Source organism: Lepidochelys kempii, chromosome 7, assembly GCF_965140285.1.
Source record: "Lepidochelys kempii isolate rLepKem1 chromosome 7, rLepKem1.hap1, whole genome shotgun sequence".
NCBI lineage: Eukaryota > Metazoa > Chordata > Testudines > Cheloniidae > Lepidochelys > Lepidochelys kempii.
The window spans coordinates 111,257,212-111,281,054 of NC_136386.1; the positions used below are offsets into that span (position 1 = coordinate 111,257,212).

At 45.1% G+C, this 23,843-nt stretch overlaps 1 protein-coding gene across 1 annotated transcript in view; it reads left to right on the forward strand.

Moving 5' to 3' along the window:
• Window positions 1–23,843, forward strand: part of HSPA12A (heat shock protein family A (Hsp70) member 12A) — an 86,394-nt gene that overhangs the window by 50,739 nt on the left and 11,812 nt on the right. The window contains exon 7 of the mRNA XM_073354259.2: window positions 23,583–23,754. Coding sequence (XP_073210360.1) covers window positions 23,583–23,754 — 172 coding nt within the window. The remainder of the gene's footprint in view (window positions 1–23,582; window positions 23,755–23,843) is intronic.

Consider the following 23,843-nt stretch of genomic DNA (forward strand, 5'->3'; position numbering starts at 1 on the left):
TGTCCTGATTATCAGAGGCTCATGGGGTTATCTTGCTCTGACAATACTTTCACTTTAATGTTCGTGAATTCTTTTTAACCTAAGCATTACAGTGTTTATAAAGCAATATTGCTGAATTTTGCAGCCATGAATAATTAGGGAATTAGATTGGTCATGGAGTGAAGACCTGCATAGTGGGAAATGTGTGCTAACAAACCTCATTTTACACCTCTTAATAACTGCAACTAGGTTTACATGAAATCACCAGAATCGACTAGGTGAGCCATTTTATCCAGCTTTGCAAAATTCTACTCATCCACTTGCCTGGGGCAAGGTTTGTTTGGTTTGACTTGTTATAGTCAAGTAAAATGTAAGGCTTTTCATTATGTTCCTGGTAAGAGAGCAGGTGGATATTATTCTGTGCTTAGGTAGTAAATTTGCGCAACTTCACAAGTGTGAATCTGTGTGTAGCTTCCTTGCAACGCATTTGGAATCTCTTCCGTAGTAATTGTCTCACTTCATTGACGTCTACTGTACTTTTATATAGAAAGGCGAGCATCTGTACTTAGAAGTGGAAATGTTAACAGAGAGCTCCGATGCGGCATAGAAAGACTTATGAGACAAATGAAAATAGTAGAGCTGATTGAAAAATCAGAATGTCTGTCCCGCCTGAAGAAGGACCACAGTGCATCATGGGATACCAGTCTATAGAGGCTAAAGGGGCCATCAGGCAACCAAACTGTAACTTCCATGAGGCACCGCAGCAGCTCAGGCAGACACAGATTAATTGGCCCGGAACAAAACATTTCACTTTGGTTCTCCAAGGCAAAATGTTTCGGTTTGAACTGACCCCACCCCCAAAATGAAATATTTCATTTAAACTTTCCCAACAGAAAATCAATTTTTTTTTTATTTTTGGGGGGGCAAAATCAAAATTTCCCACACAAAACTCTTTTTAACCAAGTTTGCATAGGTCTCTTTATAGAACTAGTTTGATCCACAAGAACCTATGGTAGAGAAGTAAGCGGGGAACCCTGCTGGACACTAATGTTCAGAAGGTACATGAGTAAACAGAAGCACTCTGGTATACCTTCAAACTCAGCAGTTGGTGTGCATGTACAGTGTACAGAGAATATTCCTGCAGAAATATAACCTAGGGCATTGGAGAGCTCATGAGTCTAATAGGCTATAAAACCGAGAGTGCTACGCATAAAAATTCCAACTGCCGTGTGGCTGATGGCTTCCTGCACCCTGTAAAATGTAATATAATGCAGTCCATGATTACTGTAATGCCCCTGTTTGCTATGACTTCATCTACTGCATAAATACATCCTTCAGCAACAGTCATTTTGGAAGTAGCTGCAGCAAAATTACCATAGGGGAAGTACAGAATTTCTGCTAGTGCAGCCCTGTTTCTGCCTGACGGCCTGCCAGCACAGCCCTTCACCTTGGCAAGCACTGCTTCTGCAATGTACACATTAACCTCATCCAGGCTGATGTTAAATTTACTAATGTGCTTGGGTCCAGTTGTAATTTTGGAGAAAGGAAGGAGAGCAAAGCAGCAATTGCCAGATCACTATTGTTTCACGAACATGAAAGAAGAGATATAATGAATATTGCCGGGGTAGTCTTTCAATATCATTCATGGTGATAAACACCTAGGGTTAATCCCATCTAGCTGTCATTTTGCTGCTACTTCTGCCCTAGATTTCTATAGAGATTATTAGCAAGAATCTTATTCTGGTTTCAAACACGGGGCTAAAATATGATGTACCAAACTGTGGCATTTAGCCAAAGAGCTGACTAAGGAACAGTGCATCACCACTATCAGATGATTTGCTAAGGGAGGGTCCAGCTTGTTCCCTGGTACAATCAGGCTGCTCTCTGGACCAGTGCAGAGGCGAGGGCGTGGTCATGGCACTGCTTCATCCCCACTCTTGTCCCTTGGGCGCACCATGCGTCCTGGTGACACAAAGAGGAAGCAGTGCCTGTTCTTCCCTAAACGCACAACTGCAATTTGTGTGACAGCCTGTTATGTTGGCTGCACAAGGGGATGGGGCAGTGGGAGCTTCTTATACCCCATCATATGCACCCCTGCATATGGGCCTGCTACAGACTGGCCAGTTGTAACTTATTTATTGAAACTAATATTTTAGAACAAACTGTGTCCTGTGTATTGCAAACAAAATATGTTTGCTTATGTCACTATTGCCACCACCAAGCATTCAAAAATCCTGAGTCATCATGACACTGATTTAAAACTCCCAATATTTAAAAACAGCAGTTCTCAAACTGTGGGTTGGGACCCCAGAGTGGGTCATGACCCCATTTTAATGGGGTCACCAGGGCTGGCTTACACTTGCTGGGGTCCAGGGCTGGAGCCTGAGCCCCACCACCTGGGCCAAAGCATGAGCCCAACGGCCCAGGGCCGAAGCCAAAGCCAGAGGGCTTCAGCCCTGGGTAGCAGGGCTCAGGTTACAGGCCCCCTCCCTGGGGCTGAAGCCCTTGGGCTTTGGCTTTGGACACCTCCCTCCCTCCCCCTCCCCCCGCTGCCCGGGGCGGTGGGGCTCATGCAGGCTCAGGCTTCAGTCCCCCCAGTTGGGGTCATGTAGTAATTTTTGTTGTCAGAATGATTTTGAGGTTCTCTTTATTTGCATCCTGATTTGGGGGCCTTTGAGGTTCACTTTTTTAAGCTTTTCTCTCTAACCATGAGGGCTAGAAACTTTTATTTGTAAATGAAGCTTAGAGTTCACATAATCACATGATTCCAGAAGCTGGGGCTTTAAGAAAAATGCCCAGTATTGTGAGATTTCTGATAAAATCATGAGAGTTGGCAACACTGTTATGCTTTTCCTATACTCTTCCTAGCGTTGTACATAATTGAAGTTCTAGAAATGTATAGGAAGAAGCCATTTTATCCTACTCAGTCTCACTAAGTTTGTGGAAATTCCTTTGATAAAACTAACAAATGGATATCTTGATTCCACCAAGATCCAGGGTGTGTCCATTTGTTATGATGACCCAGAGAGACTGTGACTGACCTGCAGGTGAGAAGTAGAAGTCCCTAGTCAACTCTCCACAGAGGCTTTTAAAGACTAACTGCAGAGAAAATGCAAAGCTCATCCACGTATCACACAATGCAGAACATTTCAACACTGCTCTAGCCACTGGTAGCCAGTATTCATAACTAAAGTACCTTCTCCTGGCATCTTCAACTCACCTTTCCCCGCCACCACAGGGTAGAATATTATTTCCAGGTGCATCCCACTCAGAGATCTGTTTTTGGCTTCAGTAGCTACATCAGCTGTGCCACCAAGATAACCTGCCAATACCAATTCCCTGCAAGCCGCATAACTCCCCTTCCCTAGAGAAATGAAGTCCTACTGAAACAAGGGTCTTCTGAAGGCATTTCTGGATCCTAAGAGGATTTAGGAAACGATCTCCCCGCCCTAAGCCATGCTGGTGGGGAAGAAATAGAGGCACTGACACATCCAGGCCTCTGGATCTGAGGCAGTTCCCACCAGCAATCTAATTCCTATGAGGATCCCTTAAAGGCAGCATGAAACAGATGCTGCTGTACTTCTCCAGTGACAATCTTCATGGGCTCCCTGCCAGCAGGGATGGTAAATCATAATCTCAACACCTGCATAAAGGAGGCAACAGAATCCCCATCTCCCCTGCATGGGGGAGGCTGGTAGCAGCAGGATCTTCACACTCTGCTGTGCCATGTGAGTTGGCAGCAGACTCTTCACAAACACGCCACCAGCAGGGAGCAGGCAGCAAGGTGGTCACCCTTTCACACACACAACTGTCAGTAGGCCGCCCCTCCCATGATGATTGCACTACAATGTCGGCTTGCGGGAGCAAAAAGGGAAGTTTGTGAGGCTCAAAAGAGGGCTGTAGAATCCAGGGGTTCGTGACTTCAGTGAGCACCGCTACAAAATTACTTCATCCTGTTCATACAAGGGAAGGGTGCTTTGGATTTAGAATGTGCTGTCATGTATAAAGAGAATAAGAGGGAGGTGGCAGCCATCAGAAGCAAATCCCAACACAGGCAGCTGGATATTCCGAGTTCCCCTGGCTCCATCAGTTCCTGCAACCCGACAGAGTCCACAGGCTTCCCCTGGAGCTAGTAGACCTTTGCGCCTCTTGCTTTCCTAAATCATCTCCTATACATCCGTAATCCATACATCATTTGCAGCCCCTGTTTTGGCTTCCTGTGAAGTCTGCATTGGCCCATTGTTCCTGCTGATCTGCAGCTGGTCTTGTGAGCTTTGGAACAACTGCAGAGACTAAGAGGCTTGATGGGGAGCAGGAATCAAAGGTATGAATGAAAGCTGGGGAGATGGGGTGAAACTGAAGCACAAAGGTTAGGTAGCAAGTCAGGAATCAAGCAGAGCAACTAAGCTCCACAGCTTTTCTTGCACCCTGTCTTCTCAGCTGTCCTGTGGAGCTCTAACTTGCCTTGGTCCTAGCACACTGTGGAGCTCCAAGACTCTGCAGGGTATCTGGCTTTCTGCCTTCTTGGGCTCTCAGTGCATGTCCTAAGCATTTCACTTCTTTGTAAATGAAGTTAGCAAAATTGAGAAGATGGAGTTGAGAAGGGAGTGTGTGTTGATAATGGACGTGTTTCCAAGAAGCAGTGTTCAGAAACTGAGGAAATTCAGGTTAAAATTAAAGAAAGCCTAACATTTGGAAGTACAGTAATGCACAGTTAAGGCACCCAAACAACCCAGACTCTTACCTCTGTCACAATAACTGGAGGAAAAACAAATGTCAAGAAGCTAACAATCAAAACAAATAAATTTGTCTCAATGAGACAACTTAGCCATCTAGAACAAACTGTTCATCTAATCAGCTACCAAAGATACTTGGATTTCTTGACCCTGAAGTGGTTATGCCACCCGCAGGCGCCTTTACAACCTCATGCAGTCAATTGTTCAAAGGTCATGCTGAAAGCAAACTGCATTCTTCGTTGCGATTCTAGATGCCACCAATTATGCACCTGGGATGAAGGCACATTTGTCGTCTTGTTTATCTGAATGCAGTGCCCCAATTTCTCAACAGCCACTGGTAATAAGCCCCATTACAGGCTGTACTTTCTGCACCCATGATGGGACTTGCTTATTAATAGACTAGCATCCAGAAGTAAAATATCAAATAGTTTACCACTTTATCGGAAATAAATGACTAAAGAATATATAAGCAGGCACATGGCTAATGAGAGCCCAGATTGAGATGCCTTCTACCTGATCTTCAAAGGTGTCAAGCACCCACAATTTCAACTGACTTCGGTCGGTGCTACAATGCACATCACTTCTATAAACCAGTCCCTGTGTGTCTCAAGTTGGGTACTCAAAAGCTGAGGCATCCAAATTACTGGAGCCTCTTGCAAATTTAGGCCTGAGTATGTGTCCTGATTTTATAGAGACAGTCCTGATTTTGGGGGCTTTTTCTTATATAAGCACCTACTAACCCCCATCCCATCCTGATATTTTTCACTTGCTATCTGGTCACCCTAGGCCTGAGTGATGTGCAAAGAGATCACAGAGGAAATTTGTAGCACCGCCAAGAATAGAGGAATCAAATCCAGATCTCCTGACTTGCAGTCTTAGACTTTAAACAAAAAAACATCTTTATTCTTTAAACAGAAAGAAAATTATTCTACTAGGAAGGAGAAATTTTTTCCAATGCCTCTTTGCAGTTAGATGAAAGTTTTTCATGGAAGTTGTGACGAGATGCCAGTCAATGTTTGGATTAACGGTGTAGTCAGTGAAAATACTTCAATACCATGTTGAATTAAATTGATCTTTTCTATATTAATTCATTTGTTAAAATGTCTGATTACTGCTAATGGTGCAAGAGCATTCTAGACTTCTCAAAACTGCTACACTTTTACCCACGCAGATTAAATAATCAGCTAGTGTGAGGAATATTTCCCTTCAAAATCAAGTAGAAATTCTAACTGAAAAGATTATTGAACTCTTTAAATAGTCCTGTGAGCACTTGAATAACTTCAGCCTTTTCACAGTGAGTGTGATGTTGCTGTCATGGTGTCAGATATGATTTGCTCCTTCTCACCGATACACTAAGGCAGGCTCTTGACACAACAGTCACAAAGGGGAGAGATTAAGGACTTCATGTGGATTTGGCCAATGGGAAAAACACTGGATAGTGACAGATTCCTTATCAACTTTTTATAGTGTTTTGTTCCTTGTCCTTCAGCAATAATATAGTCTGCACTGACTTAGGGTCCATTCCACAACCCTTACTTTCAGTAAATTATACTAGTCAATACTTGCAAGCATAAATACTACCTGATATGAGTAAGGATCATCAGAGTGTACCCAAAGTAATTCCAAAGACTCCTTTGTAAATAAATAACAGTGGCAATAGTTTATACTTTTATAGCTCCTTTCATCTCAGGTTCTCAAAGGTGTTAAAAATTAGTTAAGTGTCAAGACAACCCTGTGAGGCATCTGTGTTGCTCTGTACATGTTACAAATGGAGATGCTGAGGCATAGAGCGGCTACCTTCCTCCTCGGTGTGGCACAGTAGGGAATGAAAAGAAGTCTTATTTCCCAGTTCCACACTAAACAGCAGTCAGCACTGCGTTCCAGAAGCTGTCTTGTACATCTGTCATCCTTATATTATTAAGTCACAGAGAGAGCTTTCTGGGGCAAGGAACATGTCTTGCTATCTTTGTAAAGTCTTGCAACACTACGTGTCAAGACAAGACTCAGAACAATAGTTCAGGAAAAGGAGGGTAGAGAGACCTTACTGGAGAGGAGGAGAAGTTAGGAAATGATCCCATTAGAAATGGGTTTGAAAGAGAAGAGAGAGGATATTTGGAGAAGTGGGAAGTGTTTGGCATTTAGGGGACAGCATGTTAGAAAAGGCACACAGCCAGGAATGGCTAGTTTAGTCTGCAGCAAATGGTAGCAGTCCCCAAGGGGCTGTCTGCCAGCTGAGAATACTTCCTCTCACACTCCTCTGGCATGGTCACCAGGGTCAGGAGTGGAGGTGGCACTTCTATGCCAACTAAGGACCCCTCACACTGGGGGAATCCTCAGCTGCCAAAATCCAGCCAGTTTCTGTTCTCTTTGCTCCACCAGAGCAGCACAAGGAGGATGATAGATGGTCAGAGGATCTTGCCCCAAAGCAGCAATAGACTGAAAGGATTGGGAGAAGCCTAGGAAGCAAGAGAGAGAAAGTAGGAAGAAGTGAAAGCAGACATGTAGGATTGTGATTGATTTGTTCTAGGGGTTTGGAGTGGAAAGGGAGGAGGGAGCTATGACACTAGCTAAAGGCAAGTGATACCAAGGGAAAATTTGTTCAAGAAGGGACACATGCCATATGCTTTCAGATGGTCTGTCATGCGCTATGAAAATATGGGCTACAGTATTGGTCTTTTGGTTAGATAAAGGCATTAGATGTAGAATAATAATTGTTGAAATGCCATTAGTGAACGAGAGAAGCCTTAGATAGACGCTTGACGTGGATTGTTAATGTTCCAAACCATACTGTCTGGATCAAATGGGATTTATCATCCATAGAAATTCATATGATTATACTGAGCATGTGGTCAACATGGTATAAAGTCAGTACTACAAGAAAAATAAGTCCCCAGTCCTTTGAGCAGATGCCAAAGAGTGGGAGTTTGTGCATTCAGTTCCTGACAGTTTCAAGCAAGTTCCAGCATCTGAAATTGTGTTGGTACTTCATCTGCTTCTGCTAAAGCTCAGGTCCTAGCGAACACATTATTGTCCTTTCCCCATCTTTCTTTTACTAACATCATGTCTGCATTACCACTTGTATCAGCAAAATTTATGTCGCTCAGGGGTGTGGCGCTGTAAGGCTTCTAGTGTAGACCTAGCCTGGGTGAATTCAGCACTGCTGGAACATTAGGGATGTGTAGCATTTAACTGCACATAGCTATTAGTCTGCATAGTCTCGCTCCAGTCTGTGGGAGGACCAGAGTTGTGGAATGGGCAAGGGACGCAGTCTCAAATTCAGAGGAACAAATCCAAAAGGATCCTGGCTCCTGTCCCCACAGATTTCAGGGCACTCTTTAGACAAACTCTCCCTCCTTCTCATTGCTGGGTATTTGCCCCTTTCTGTAGCATGGGAGCATGGCAGGGCCAGTAGCCATGCTGCCAATGACTCCCTGTCTGAGCTGCAGTCCATGATTCCAAAGCATGTGCAGTTGGCGATTAGGCTGCCAAACACAGCATTAACTCTCTATTGATTTCCCCTTCAGATCAGTGATAGTTTTGATGAGGAGCATGTGTAGTGCAGTTGCTTCCCCACCTGACCCTAGCCTTGGCCACTTTTCCCCCACATGGACCTGGGGTCATGCAGATATTTTGTGGAGGGAAAAGATGACTTCCTGAAAGACGCAGGCAACATTCTGCTTTACCATTGCCCTGTCTACTGCCCCACTTACAGTTTTCTCTTCTGATTTGCTTCCTCCACAATGTGTCTATGTAAGTAGGTTACCATATCTTTGGCTACTGTAAAATTCCTCTGGTGGTAAGTATTTTAGATGAGATTAATGAGTAATATGCTGATCCTGGCCTCAGAACTCCATAATCATTTGTTATGTGAATATTTAAAATGCCTAATTTAATTCAACTGGAAAACATTTCTGAGAGATTATGCAAAGTGGGTATGAAATCATTAGAATAAGATGCCCTGAAAAACCAAGGAAAACTATCGTAGGAATCTTGCATATTATATATCCTGTTTCTGTCCCATTACAGGGCTTCCACTCAGCAATGATGTTGAACCCAGAGGGCATTTTTCTTGTGCTTTCAGTATTTAAATGATGCAGGAGGATGTAATTAATGGTTGATGTTAAATGGTTAAACTTGGATATTAACCCATTGTTGCATTATTTTTTTGTGCTGTTTGTATCACTGTTTACTAGAATTTTTGGCTTCTGTCTTTGGGACACTTGTATGTTCCTTACAGATGACAATTGAGCCACCAAGTTTGTATCTGGGGTTGAACTTTCGCAGAGTTCAGAGGTGTTCCAGGCATCCCTAGGGTCCAGGTGTTGTGGGGCAACCATGTGTAAGATTGCTAGTGACTGTGAAGCTGCTAGGAATGGTTTAAGAAGCTATTGGTTCAGTGGATGCCAATTCAAACTGTAGAGGTGTTTAGAGCTGAAAAATGAAATGATGGGAAAATATGTGAAGTCAAAAATATAAGAAGGCAGAGGCCACTGGGGTCTGGGAGAACTTGTAAGTGGGCGTCAGGGTTCCCACCCCACTCTGAACTCTAGGGTACAGATGTGGGGACAATCATGAAAGACCCCCTAAGCTTATTTCTACCAGCATAGGTTAAAACTTCCCCAGGGCACAAATCTCTATTTGTCCTTGGACTGAGGTATGCTGCCACCACCAAGTGATTTAGACAAAGAATCAGGGAAAGGACCACTTGGAGTTCCTATTCCCACAAAATATCCCCCCAAGCCTATACCCCCTTTCCTGGGGAGGCTTGAAAAATAAACAAGGTGAGCACAAACCAGACCCTTGGGTTTGTAGGACACTAAAAACCCAATCAGATTCTTAAAACAACAGAACTTTATTATAAAGAAAAAAAAAGTGAAGCACCTCTGTAAAATTAGGATGGAAGGTAACTTTACAGGACAATCAGATTCAAAACACAGAAGATTTCCCTCTAGGCAAAACTTAAAAGTTACAAAAACCAGGGATAAACCTTCCTCTAGCACAGGGAAAATTCACAAGCTAAAACAAAAGCTAAACTAACGCATTTCCTTGCTTTACTTACAGTTTTTGTAATCTAGATGCTTAGTTCAAGTAGGGCTTTGGGAGATGTATTTTCCCTGTCCTGATTCCTTGCTGACCTGGAGAGAACCAACAAAGAGAACAAAGCAAAAACCTTCCCCCACAGATTTGAAAGTATCTTCTCCCGTTATTGGTCCTTTCGGTCAGGTGCCAACCAGGTTACCTGAGCTTCTTAACCCTTTATAGGTAAGGAGGGATTTTATGATACCCTTAGCTGTATGTTTATGACAGGGCACTTAATGAGATAATTGAGGCGCATAGCAACAGTTGTCTGTGCTCACCAGGAAGAGTGAGGGGAACATGCCAGACACAGAAACGTTTCCTAGAAGAGGTGGGTGTCAGAAAATAAAGGGGAAGAAACTAAGTAAACTAGGGATGGCGTCAAAATGAATGACAGGGAGGAGGAATATATTAACAAAGGGTGGAGAAGGCTAGAGGACTGGACAGCCAGCACACAAGCATTTTTAAAACAATGATAAATGTTGTATAAATATATAGTAGCAGTTTATACTCCATTGCTAGAAAAAGGGGAGATAAGAGGAGTGTCAAGGGAAGCTAACAGGACAGTTATAAGACTGAGGGCTATTAATCTTGCCCGTATTACACAGGGGCTAATTCTCCCAGGCCTTTCACATTGCATAGCCAATTACTCCTGTGCAGTGTGTGTAAAACACTACCAAATCAAGACTGGGAATACAACAGGGGTCTCTTAATTCCCAGTCTGGTGTTCAGTCCGCTAGACTACATTGCCTCATAGGCAAGTCAGCTAAACTTTCTTAGCCTCAGTTTCCCTCATCTGCAAAATGGGACTACTGCCTTTTGCCATAAGTGAAATCCAAAAATTATACCTGATTATAACTAAATATGCGATAGGTGACTGAGTATTCTTGTCTTGTCACTTAATTTCACAGATGGAGAAGCTGATGCTGAGATAAATGGGAGTAGTGATAATTATCCACTACATTTAAATTTGTAAATGCAAAGTGTTACATGCAATCAGTAGCACAGATGGGAAAAGAGTTTAGGACATCCTGTCTCCCACTCCCATTCTTAATCCACTAAAGTAAATGTTTTTTAGAGGTAACCTTGTTTATTTCCTCCAGAGCTTTCTAAATTCATAAATGTGAATTTTCTAATGAAAATGGCTTTCTGACTCTTCACCAGTATCCGGAGTGTTGGCTTGATTATTGTCTCTTGGGAAGCATTCAGATACTGAGGTGATGGGTGCCACTGTAAGAAGACAGAAAAAAATATTCTGGGGAAGGCAAATAACTTGTTGTTTTGGGCTTAAATAAAGGCAGCAATAGAAGCTACAGCCATGAATGTATTTTAAAAAAATAACACATTATAGGATAAGACTTTAATCCTGCAAGGTGCTAAGTGTCTTCAGTTTCTCTTGACTTCAGTGGGAGTTGAGGAGCTCAGCCCCTGGCAGGATTGAAGCCTGAAAACACTCAGAGCTTGTCTACACTACCACTTAAGTCGATGTAATTTACGTCGCCCAGGGGAGTGAAAAAGATTCCCCCCTGAGCCACACAAGTTACATTGACTTAAGTGCTGTCCATACCGGTGCTATGTGGGTGGGAGACACTCTCCTGCCAACATAGCTTCTGCCTCTTGCGAAGGTGGCATAATTATGTCAACGGGAGAGCGCTCTCCTGTCGGCACAGGGCGTCTTCTCCAGACGATGCGCCGATGTAGTGCTGCAGTGTAGACTTGCCCGCCGGGTCAGATTTTCAAAAATGTTCAGCACTTCTCAGTTCCCACTGAGGCACCTACACAAAGTGTCTGGATTCTCAAAAGAATTGAGCACCCAGCAGCTCCCAGTTTTCTCTCACTTTGGTCTGGTGCCTAAATGCAAGCTGAACTCTTTTGAAAATCCAGCTCCAGGTGTGGGTGCCGAGCACTTTTGGGAATCTGGCCCTAAGAAGATAAGTGGACTGAGTTAACCAGGTGATCTGACCGCATTCCGTTATATTCACGTATTCCTTTCTGTAATGTATGTCTCTGATTATTCTGAAAACTAAAATCACGGCATGTAGGCATGTGAGGGTTTTCATGGTTTTCAAACATTTGGGGACAAGGCTTTTTAAGTAGCAAACCTAAAGATTTAACATCATGGCGTTAAGCGTGTTGCTCAGGTAGCTTTCTGAAATAGGTTACCCCTTTGTGAGTCTCTTGGTGCTAATACAGTGAGTCTTTTCCCTTGTTGCTCGTCTTCTTTGCTGGCATGCTCAGCCGGGTAATTAGGTCTCAGTTGTTTATTTGTGACATCCCAGTATGATGCCATGGGACTAGAGAAAGTGCTAGCCAGTGAGAAAAAAAAAATAAGGCTTAACGAAGAGTTCACTTACTGACGCACTAAGCGGGCGATGTTATCACAAATCTGTTAACACAATGAACTGATTGGTTTAAACAGTGTAAATTTCAGAAGGCATTTAATTTCCAGCTGTAGTGTTGCCGTCTTAGTTCAGTTACAGAATACGTTCCCTATAAACGCTATGCTGGGCACAGCTTGCGATCACAGCTTTCCTGTTGTGAGTAATTATAGCAAATATTCCAGTAAACCCAAAATTTGCCATTTATTCACAACTGCTGTTTATTTGTAATAACAGTTGGGTGAATGGTACCAACCTGTAGAACTCAGTTCCGTAATAACCCACATCAACTTTATGCAGATATTATAAAGGGCCAACTTTATAGCTGCCCCTGCAGATTTTGCACCCACCAACTAGCACGTATATGCTCAAATTAAATAGCTGCCTAATTAGCTGAGAGAGGAACCTTGGGCTTGTAGCTAAGGCTAAGGCACTGAACTGGAACTCAGGAGTTGTGGAATTAGAATTCCCAGCTCTGCCACAGACTTTCTGTGTGACCTTGGGCAAGTCATTTAATCTTTCTGTCGCAGTTTCCCATCTGTCAAATGGGGATCATAGTACTTCTTTTCTTCCATCCTTTGTCTTATCTAATTACGCTAAGTTTTTTGGGGCAGGAACTCTCTCTTACTACATATGTGTACAGTGCCCATAGTGGTGCTCTACTAGGGTATTACCCTAGCTGTGCCTGCATGTGCCCGTTTGGAGCTGTGCCTGCAGAGGCCTGTCCAAGACATCCTTGGGGGAAAATATAACTACTACATATATAATTAATATATGTTCCGTACTCTCTGTACTTTCCAGCTTGCAAAGTGGCTGTTGGTCCATGCATTAAATACATCTCCACACGTACATTATTTATCTTTATGGCCCCAGTGGAGCAAAACACTGAAGCACCTGCATTCCTATTAAGCACACAAGTAGTTCCCTTAAAACCAGGGCAATTATGTACATGCTTCAAGCTGTGCATCTGCCTTAAGTGTATTGCTGACTCAGGGGCTGTATGGTTAAGAGAATGACTTTCATTTAAACAAAAACAGGCTTATGCTTTCTGAAATTGAACCAAATTCTGAGGGGTATCTCTCAAACTCACGTCTCTTGCTTAGTTCTCTGAGTGGGCTACTGGCATCTCAGGTCACAGTACAAGGGGGAGATCAGCCCTGTGGAACTGCTATGCTCCCTGCAGCACATATGGGTATGGATTGGGTGATGCCTTGACTCTGTCCCCCTCACGTCTCCCTGCGCTGGCCCGCACATTGGAATCAATAGGGAGTGGGAAGTAAGCTGTGCCAAGTAAAAGACTCATGGAGCTTACTTCCCTTCTGGATCAAGGGAGAACTAGGGACAAAGATTGGCTTCTCTTCTGCTTCTGGGGCAGCTCAGCTTCACAGCTCATGGAGTTAACAGGAGCCTTAACACTGATTTATGACTCAATTCTGCAAACTGTTCTGCACATTGACCCCCACACATCATAAGTGTCTGTCTGCATGGATCTGATTGTAGGAGTTGAGCCCTAGAAGGATCTGCTGATCTATTAATTCTGATGCCGCCTCCTGCAGTTCCAAGTCATCCAAGTCCTTAGCTAATTTTCTTTTATTTAATGAGCCGTTAGCTTCATCACAGTTTGTGAAAATATATTTTCCCTGTATTGTTGCCAGAAGGGTGATACTGTTTCTACAGCATGGTATTTAAATTCATGTTTTAAAATACCAAGGCATTTTTGCCTACAATAAAATAGCACTCAAGTATCAGGAGACTTCTACAACCTATTCTCTGAGGTAGGGGGAAGAAATTGCTCTTTTCTTCTCGTTCCCCGTTTTTTCCCTTGTGGAACTATCATTGAGGTAGGAACATGCTTTGAGGCCAGTGAATTTAGATTCTCAGCTGTAAATCACTGTGCCTCCGTTTAAGTTACCCAATGGGTATCTTCATTTTACCCAACAAGTTTATAAACTTTAAAACGAAATACCAATCCAGGAAAAATCCCCCCAATCCTACTCCCTTGTACTCTGGTATCTCCCAGAGGGAGGCTGCTTGGAGATATGATCCTGGATTGGTTCTAATGCAGGAATTCCCTTTATTTTCCCCAGCCTCTGTCGCATGGAGATGGGTGCCAGTCTCCTGGAATGGCTCAGTATCGGCTGCTCACACCATCTCAAAATCAATACTCGTAGGAGAGGAGGGATGGTGCAGAGGTTAGGGTGTTAGCCTGGGATTCAGTGGGTTCAATTCCCTGCTCCACCCCAGACTTCCTGTGTGACGTTGGGCACATTCCTTAGGCTTACTTGTCTACACTAGAAAGTGTACAGCTGCTGTAAGATCTCTCATGTAGCTGCTCTATGCCGATGGGAGAGGTCTCTCCCATTGACATAATTAAACCACCCCCAATGAGCAGCAGTAGCTATGTCAGCGGGAGAAGCTCTCCCACAGCAGTGCTTATGTTAGTGTAACTTATGTAGTTCAGGGGGGTGGGTCAGCGACATAAGTTCTGCTGGCATAAGTGGCATTGTAGACGTAGCCTTAGCCTCTCTGTAACTCAGTTCCCATCTGTAAAAAGTGGATAATAGTGCTTCCCTACTTCACAGGGGTATTGTGAGAATAATTACATTTAAAAATTGTGAGGGGCTCAGAGACGAAGGTAATGGGGACCATGGAAATGCCTTTTCTATTTAGATGATCAACACATGAATCTCACTCTTGGGCTGCAGGGTCAGAAAATGTCTTTACGCTGAGACAGAGTTGAAGATCTAACAAATCTGTATACTACCTATATCGGGGCGGGCAAACTTTTTGGCCTGAGGGCCGCATCGGATTTCCAAAATTGAACAGAGGGCCAGTTAGGGGAGGCTAAGCCTCCCCAAACAGCCAGGCGTGGCCCAGCCTCCTACCCCTGTCCAACCCCCCCCCCCGCTTCTTGCCCCCTGACAGCCCCCCCAGGACTCCTGCCCCATCCACCCCCTGTCCCCTGACAGTCCCTGGAACCCCCACCCCTGACTGCCCCCCACCACCCCATCCAACCCCTCCTCTCATTCCTGACTGCCCCCCCAGGACTACTGCCCCATCCAACCACCCCTTCTTCCCTGTCTCCTGACCACCTCCGGAACCCCTGCCCCTCACTGCCCCATCCAACACCCCCTCTCCTCCTTCCTGACTGCCCCCTGGGGACCCCTGCCCCATCCAACCACCCCTTCTCCCTGTCCCCTGACTGCCCCCAGAACCCCTACCCCTGACTGCCCCCCGCTGCACCATCCAACCCCCCTCCCTTCCTGACTGCCCTCCCAACCCCTGCCCCCATTTAACCCCCACTGTTCCTCGCCCTCTGACTGCCCCGACCCCTATCCACACCCCTGGCCCCTGACCACCCTCCCCAAACTCTCCTGCCCTCTATCCAACCCCGCCCCCCCCCCCCCCGCTCCCTGCCCTCATCGCGCTGCCTGGAGCACCGGTGGCTGGCGGCACTACAGCCGGACCGCCCAGAGCACCAGGACAGGCAGCCGCAGCTCTGAAGCCCCACCGCCCAGAGCATTGCACCGGCGGCAGCGCAGTGAGCTGAGGCTGCGGGGGAGGGGCTGGGGGCGAGCCTCCCGGGCCAGGAGTTCAGGGGCCAGGCAGGAGGGTCCCGCAGGCCGGATGTGGCCCGTGGGCTGTAGTTTGCCCACCTCTGACCTATATCGCTGTACTAATCACAAACCTGGACCTCTCTTAGAGGCAGAGTTGGGGTGGCTAGAGGCATTCCATGTGTGCTGTCAGGACCAAATCCTCAGCGTAATGTGGTTTGACTTTGTGTGAAATGTCACGGTCTTGTAGAGATCTGGCCTTCCTTCAGTGGCTCATTATATTCAAAAGCAGTGTTGCTTGCTCTTTGGCCATGTCACCAGGATGGACCCAAACACCCCAGCACACCCTGTTCTCAAACTGTCCATCGACATGGAGGGGAGTGCATGGACACCCTACCCCTGCCTGGTGCTGCCCTCATAGCCCCCCACAAATATCCATGGATTTGCAGAATTGAGCCAGATCTGGGAACTCCACTACGTGGTGCTTGGTGTGATGCCATAAATGGTGGTCACTAGTTGGCATGGCGGTCTTATGTACACTCTGCCTGTGTTTGATGATGATGGTCACAAAGGTCTAGAGCAAGGGTTCTCTACCTTTTTCTTTCTGAGCACCCCTCCACCCCCAACATGCTATAAAAATTCCATGGCCCAGGTGTGCCACAACAACGGTTTTTCTGCATATAAAAGCCAGGATTGGCGTTAGGGGGTAGTAAGCAGGGCAGTTGCTCAGTGCCCCACGCCACAGGGGGCATCACGAAGCTAAGTTGCTCAGGCTTCAACTTTAGCCCCGGGTGGTGGGCTTGGGGCCCTGGGTTGCAGTCCTGTGCAGCGGGGCTCTGGCTTTCTGCCCGGGGTCCTAGTGAGTCTAATACTGGCCATGCATGGCTGACCCCCTGAAACCTGCTCACGGCTCCCCAGGAGGCACCAGACTCCTGGTTGAGAACCACTGGTCTGGAGGGTAAGAAAGCAACTATATTAATCTGAAGAAAGTGTGGTGACTTTTCACTAGTTGTCGTTATTGTGGTAGCACTGAGAAGCCTCAGCCAGGTTTTGAGTAGCTAGGAATAATTCCTGCACCCAAATTTGCTATTTTCACATCTGTCTGGATTAGGGTTGCCAACTTTATACTTGCACAAAACCAAACACCCATGCTCCACCCCGGTCCCGCCCCCGCTCACTCCATCCCCTTCCCTCTGTCACTCGCTCTCCCCACCCTCACTCACTCGCTCATTTTCACCATGCTGACTCAGGGGGTTGGGGTGTGGGAGGGGGTCAGGGCTCTGGCTAGGGGTGCAGGCTCTAGGGTGGGGCTGAGGGTCTTGGGGTATAGGTGGGGGCTCTGGGCTGGGACTGAGAGGTTCAGAGGGTGGGAGGGGGATCAGGGCTGGGGCAGGGGGTTGGGGTATTGGGGGGTGTGAGAGCTCCGGCTGAGGGTGCAGGCTTTGGGGTGGGGCTGGGGATGAGGGGTTTGGGATGCAGGAGGGGGTTCCGGGCTCGGATCGAGTGGTTTGGAGGGCGGGAGGGAGATCAGGGCTGGGGCAGGGGGTTGGGGTGTGGAAGGGGGTCAGGGCATGGAAGGGGATCAGGGGTGCAGGCTCCAGGTGGCACTTACCTCAAGCAGCTCCCGGAAACAGCAGCATGTCCCCGCTCCTGCTTCTATGCGGAGGCATGGTCAGGTGGCTTTGCGCACTGCCCCCTCCGCAGTCACCACCCCCACAGCTTCCATTGGCAGTGGTTCCCAGCCAATGGGAGCTGAAAGCTGGCTCTTGGAGCCCGGGCAGCGTGCAGAGCCCCCTGGCTGCCCCTACATGTAGGAGCCAGAGCGGGGACATGCCGCTGCTTCCATGAGCTGCGTGGAGCCTCAGCAGGCAGGGAGCCTGCCTTAGGCCCACTGCGCCGCCAACCACATTTTAGATATCCTGGTCAACGGTGCCTCCAGGGTCCCTTTTCGACCAGGAGTTCTGGTCAAAAACCAGACACCTGGCAACCCTAATCTAGATTGGTACTTATATGGCTCTCATCACTGTAATATCTGGATGCCCGAGAATGGTTAATAGATTTTATTCTTTCAATACTCCTACAAGGCAGTAAAGTGTTATCCCATGTTTACAGAGGGAGGACTGAGGCACAGGGTAGGTAAGTGCCCAAGGAAGTCTGTGACTGAGCCAGGAATTGGACACTATTTTTTGAGGTCCAGTCCAGTGCCTTCCCCATTAGACTGCCATTCCTACATGCTGAAGGCACAAAACAACCATCTCGCGGTGTGTGAATTTGGATTTATACAAATGTTTCCCTTGTAGATGGGGAAGAGTTCTTGGAAGATCTGCACAAGGTGATGTTTTACACCCCCTCAGGGTGTCTGCTTCTAGGTTCTACCCTTTGTATGTGGAGGGGAGATGGGTGAAGAGGGGGTTCCAGGGAGGTTTGGTCACCTATATGTCTGTGGAGGCAGACAGGGGAGGGCGCATATAAAGGGGACTGACTCCAATTAACATCTAATTCTAATAATAGATCAGGACAGTAAATGCAACTGATTAAGCACCATTTTTTGTTGTTGCGCTAATTGAGCCCTCGGTGTCAGTTCCAAAGATACTCGTGTGCTTCCTGGATAAGCCATATTATTTAGTACTGTGGATTTTATTGCTGTTGCCTTTAGTTATCCTGCCTGCAAAATAATGCCTAATGTGTCCTTCGAAAAAGGAAGCATCACTGCGGCCTTTAGTAGCTCAAACAGATAGTATTAGGAACTGTTTTTAAACCTTATGAATGATTATGTATTTCCTAATGCAGCATTCCTTTTGAGTAGGCCACTATGAAATAAATAAAGCCACACAGAGTGGAGTGAATGACAGCATGGTGCATGGCTTTGTGAAATACAGAAGTGTTGATGGTGCTAATTACAGAAGCTTTCAGAGATGGGAGCCACTCACACAGGCTGGTTCGCAGCTTTGTACATGTTCCTTTCTTAAAAGCTCAAATTATGCTGAATATTTCTCTATAGTACTGTCTGTATTTTATTTCATTTAAAAAAACCCTCAAATCAAAACGATATTTCATTATGTCCCGTAACATGGCAGACTAGTCTAGGGAGAAGAAGGGTCGTTCTTGAAAACACTGTGACGATGATAATTCTGCATTTCAAATGACTAAGGACTATTTAGGTCTCTGGAACTACTCAGAGCATCGCTATATTGAGGTAGAATCCAGACCTAAACGTTTGTTAATTTGGAGCCAGTCGAATGCTTTCCAAGCCGGCCAAGAGCTAGACCAATCTGGAAATGTTTGTCAGTCACTAGAAATTATTTCTAACTAACTATCACTAGCAATGTTGTAGGAGTGATGCGCTCCAGTGGTCCCAGCTTCTACAGGCAACAGAGCCAGCTTGCCAAGCTAAGGCCTCATCTGTATCAGCGAACCAACTCCTTGCCCCCAATCAGTTGTCCATGCTACAATGCACAATGGATCTTGGGCTGCTTCTGCAATCCTAAGACTAGGTGTTGGAGCATCCAGAGATCCTTTGGAGACAGAGCGTGCACAGCTGAATGGGAGAGAGGCAGTGGCATGCAGAGGCTCCTCCTTACTGGAATGACATTCACAAAATAAGAAATACCAGTGCTAGTACAAAAACCAGCAGTGCAGCACTGCTGATGGCTCAGTACTAAATGAATTATCCATTTTTATGGCTAGAACCCCCTGTTCACTTGGTGTTACCTGGTGTTTAAGCATGTCACCATTTTCCAGACATACCATGTGTCATTTTTCAAGAAAAGTAGCTGCCCTGCCCCATAGCTAGCAAGGTCTCCTGAGCCCAAAAGGAAGTTATACCTGCATGCACTGAGAATTGTACCTTCAGGTAGGCTACTCATCAAAGACTGCCTGGCTAATTATTGTTAAATATTTGCATGATGCATCATGGTTTCTGTGCGCTCTACACAGAGAATAAAAGCAGAATCCATGGCCACATCCTGAAAGGTTATAATCTAGCGTGGTCCACACTCATTAATTTTCAGAAATGAGATGCTCAGTATAGAAAATAATCTATGTTAAGTCTTCGAGATAAATCCAGTGGTCATTAAGACACAAACTACCGTTGTCCTTGAGTTGGGATAGATTGGCTTGGCTTTTATGTATTTATATTGTAGAGGGAACACCGGTCTGCTTCCTTGATGTTACATAAGTAGCTGAGCTTTATGCAAACTGAGTGGGCTGGGGTAAGGAAGTCCACCCCTCCAATCTTGAGTCAGGATGTGAGGCTGCAGTGCTGTACCCCATAGCCTAGGCTGGAGTAAGAGCCATAGCATCTCCACATTGATCTACGTAGAGTCAAATACCAGGTCCCTTTTCCTGGCCCATCCTGGGGTATTACAGCCCACTAAAACCTAAATCTCCCCCTTTTAATAGTTGTATGTGTGCACATATATTTGAGAGCATGAAAAAAGGCGGAAAGAAAGACACAAAGACAGAAATTACACACAGCCCCAGAGACACATGCCTTACCATCTTCAGCAGCCATATTCTTTTATTCATGTTGACCTTGTCCTGCTCTTCCCTTTACCGCCTGTGCCCAATGCTTGACCACACTCCTTGTGCATGTGTCCTCAACTTACATCATAAACTTCATGGGATAATGACATTGTCTTTTATGTGTCTGTACCAGTCATATTTAGGGTGCTGTAGTAAGGGAAGTTCCAGCACCACATTCCACCCCACAAGTCCATGCTTTCTGTCTCTACATACATGTGTTTGTGTGTGTCACACTGTACATTATATAGAGACAAACATGTATAATCTATTATTGGGAGAGCTGGTATCAACCCCTAGATTTTGGTTGCATACCACTTTTCATGATTAAAAATTCTTGCCATTTCTTTCTTTCTTTCTTGTTTTGAGAAACACTAACACCTCCATGGTTTGCAAATGGCCTTTGAAATTCAGCAGGGAGAAAGTCCTGGAGTTAGAAAAATGCCTTTTCTTTGCCTCACAAAATTCCATTTAGGTTTAGTTGAGTTATCAACTTAAAATTTCCATGTACCTTCTCCCGCATGTGTTCCCCAGGATAACGTTCTGAGTATGTCAAAATGGCTGGACACAAAGCATTCTAAAGAGCGGGTCTCATGCCACTGGCCCTGCCACTGCAGCAGCTGCAACACACATTGTACTGGGAATGCTTAGGAGTTCCTGGAGCAGGAGGAGTGGCGGAAAGAGCTAGACCCATCTGGAATTGTCACCAGCCACATCCCTGGGACACAGTATGTGACCTCGGAATCCTGTCTCCCCTCGAAGGGCAGGAGCCGCTCTTCCAGCTGACGGGGGCCGGAGAGAGAGAAAGCCCCAGGTCAGGCTTCTCCCTGACTACCCACTGGATCCAACACATGGCATCAACAGCCCACCCATCCCCATCCCCCAGGAGATAACAGACTACTGCTGCTTGCTAATGTAGTTAGTCCTATAGCTCAAATAGTAGAAGTCTATGCTGCAATGCTGAAAGTTCAGGTTCAAATCTTGCTGGTGATGCATGGCATGGGGAGGAGGTTATTATAGTTCCATATAACAGAATTTGTTTTTACCTTTTTCTTTTAGAAAAAAATAAACCTAAGAATTTGCCTACAAAAAGCTACATAAAAATAAATTTATTTTGGTTGCAAAGTCACATTCAAATGTTAGGAAATGCCTAATTGACAGTTGAACATGCCACCTTAATTCTGACCATTTGTGCGTCTGCATTATGATATAGATTTTAATTATATTATCACTTAAAATTTTTTCACATACCTTTTTTCCACAGGAACTTTGCCTACTCCAGTGCATAGGTTGGACAGAAAAGGGTGTAACAGAGAGGTTGTGTAGGCAACTATACGCTTATCATTTCCTTTCTTTTAATGTAGTTTTTTTAATATGTAATGTGAGATAGATGTCCAGATTTGACACCCATTCTCATGTTGGACAGTACTTTACTCTATAAATAGCCCCACTGAGTTCAGTGAGACTACTCGTGGCGTAAAATGCTGCCCAGCGTGAGTAAAGGTATCCAAACCTGGCCCGTGGTGAACTGAGCACAGTCCGCAAAGCTTTTATGGTTCATGTGCTTTCAAACCAATGAACAACCTTTGTAAATTTACTCCCATGCCATGGAGTGGGAATTTACTTACCATACAATTTCTCCATTTCACCCTTCCCAGTAGTGGTGGGGAGAGTGATGCTTTTGTTGGAAGTACAGGCCTCTTATGGTTGTTACAAGTGAGAGGAAAAGAACAAGGTGATGAGAAGACAAATGGTGAAACAATCACTTTTGTTGTGCTGAGCAGTCTGGCCTGAGCATTGGCTTATGAACAAGCTTTACTTTCACTTATACCTTCTCATACAAACAAGTTATTTCCCAGCATGTACAACCAGCAGTTGTCTTATTACTATAGTGCAAAGTGTAACTATGTGAACTATTTGGGGTTCCAATGCAGGTCAGCTGTTTTTCCATCTGATCCACTTTTGTTTGTTTGTTTTGTATTTTAAAGGCTTGTTCACATCTTAGGTAATTGTTGTGCCTTTTTCTTTTTTTCTTTTTTTTTGGAAAGCTCTCATGCAGTGACAGTGTCTGTGCATGAATCAAAGCACCCAAAAGTTGCCTGGGAGACTGACAATGAAAACAAATAAATCAAAAAACCATTCTCCTCTTTACCAACATGCTTTAGCATTAAGGAACACAGTTTATCAATAAACAACATTAGCAGGAAAACCTCAACTTGAGTTGGAACTGTAGGAGCTTGGAAATGTCAATGTTGCCTGTCATAAGAGAAAGTCAGAAGCTCAGGGGAAACACCAGAGCTTGTAGGAGAAAAGAAAAGTAAGACAAAAGCACACTTGCCACCTTTTGTGATATTTGGAATTTTTCTTAAAGCCCCAACTCTTGGAGTCATGTGATTACATGAGAATCTTAGGTTTCATGGGGAGGGGCAGAAGTAAGTTTGTAGCCCTTATAGTTGTAGAGAAAACCTTGTAAACATGACCCCTAAAGGCTCACAAACCAGAAAGCAAATAAAAAGAACTGTAAATATGTTGGTTTTAAAATTTTCTTGATTTTTAAGCCAGTCTCATGATGTTTTGCGGGTCTGACATATGATTTTGAATGCATGGGTTGGCAATACTTAGTCTGCATCTTAAAACTATTGCAGAATATGGGTGTGTGTAAAGGTGATGGTATTAGAAAAACTCAACTCTAAGTGAAAAGATGGATATCTGGCAAAGGGCATTATACAGATCAGTGACTTCAGGGGACTCCTCTTGCTGGCTTTCTGCAAGAGCTACTGAGGAAATTTCTTCAGCCCCACCACACATGTGAACAAAATTTGCTGGACTGATACAATAGCCATTGTGTTATCCACTTGCTCTGTGTAGTGATAGGATATAAAATAAGAGTGATGCGTTCATCTTATTGTTACAGTGAAAGGTGGGCAAAGGTATTTCTCCGTTTCTTGACAGAAGGTTGGGACTCTTGAGAAGTTTAGATTTAGCTGGGTTAAGAGGAGTGGAGATTGTAGACAGTTTACCCTGGATTTCAACTGTCTTCTCTAGCTCTCTTTCTCTGCCTATTGTACGGGCTCACCTCATTAACTAGATACTAAGCATGGTAAGTGCATGCATCTTCCCCAGTTACAACCTGCAAACTTGTGAAAACTGAAGACATAATTTTTTGCAGGCCAAGATCCTTAGCCAATGGCTCAGCAGCTTTTTAGTGGCATTTAACTTAGAAAAAAATGCAGAGCTGGTTTAAATGTTCATTGTTCACCTACCAAACCAGTCTGAGATGAAGACTATCTGGTTACATTTTTTCCTACCCCACTTCTCTGCATGATTCTGTTTCACAGGCAGGAATGGCAACTCCTGAAAACCCCGAGCAGCTGATAATTGCCCTGGAACCTGAGGCTGCTTCCATCTACTGCAGAAAGCTCCGCCTTCACCAGATGATAGACCTGAGCAGCAAAGCACCTGTCAATGGTTATAATGGTAGTGACACCGTAGGAGCTGGATTTACACAGGGTACCTCTTCTACTAACTGACTTGAGATCTAGTACCTTTCGGCTACTTTAGATTTGGTCATTAGGGCAGTTTTCTTACCATTTCCTGTA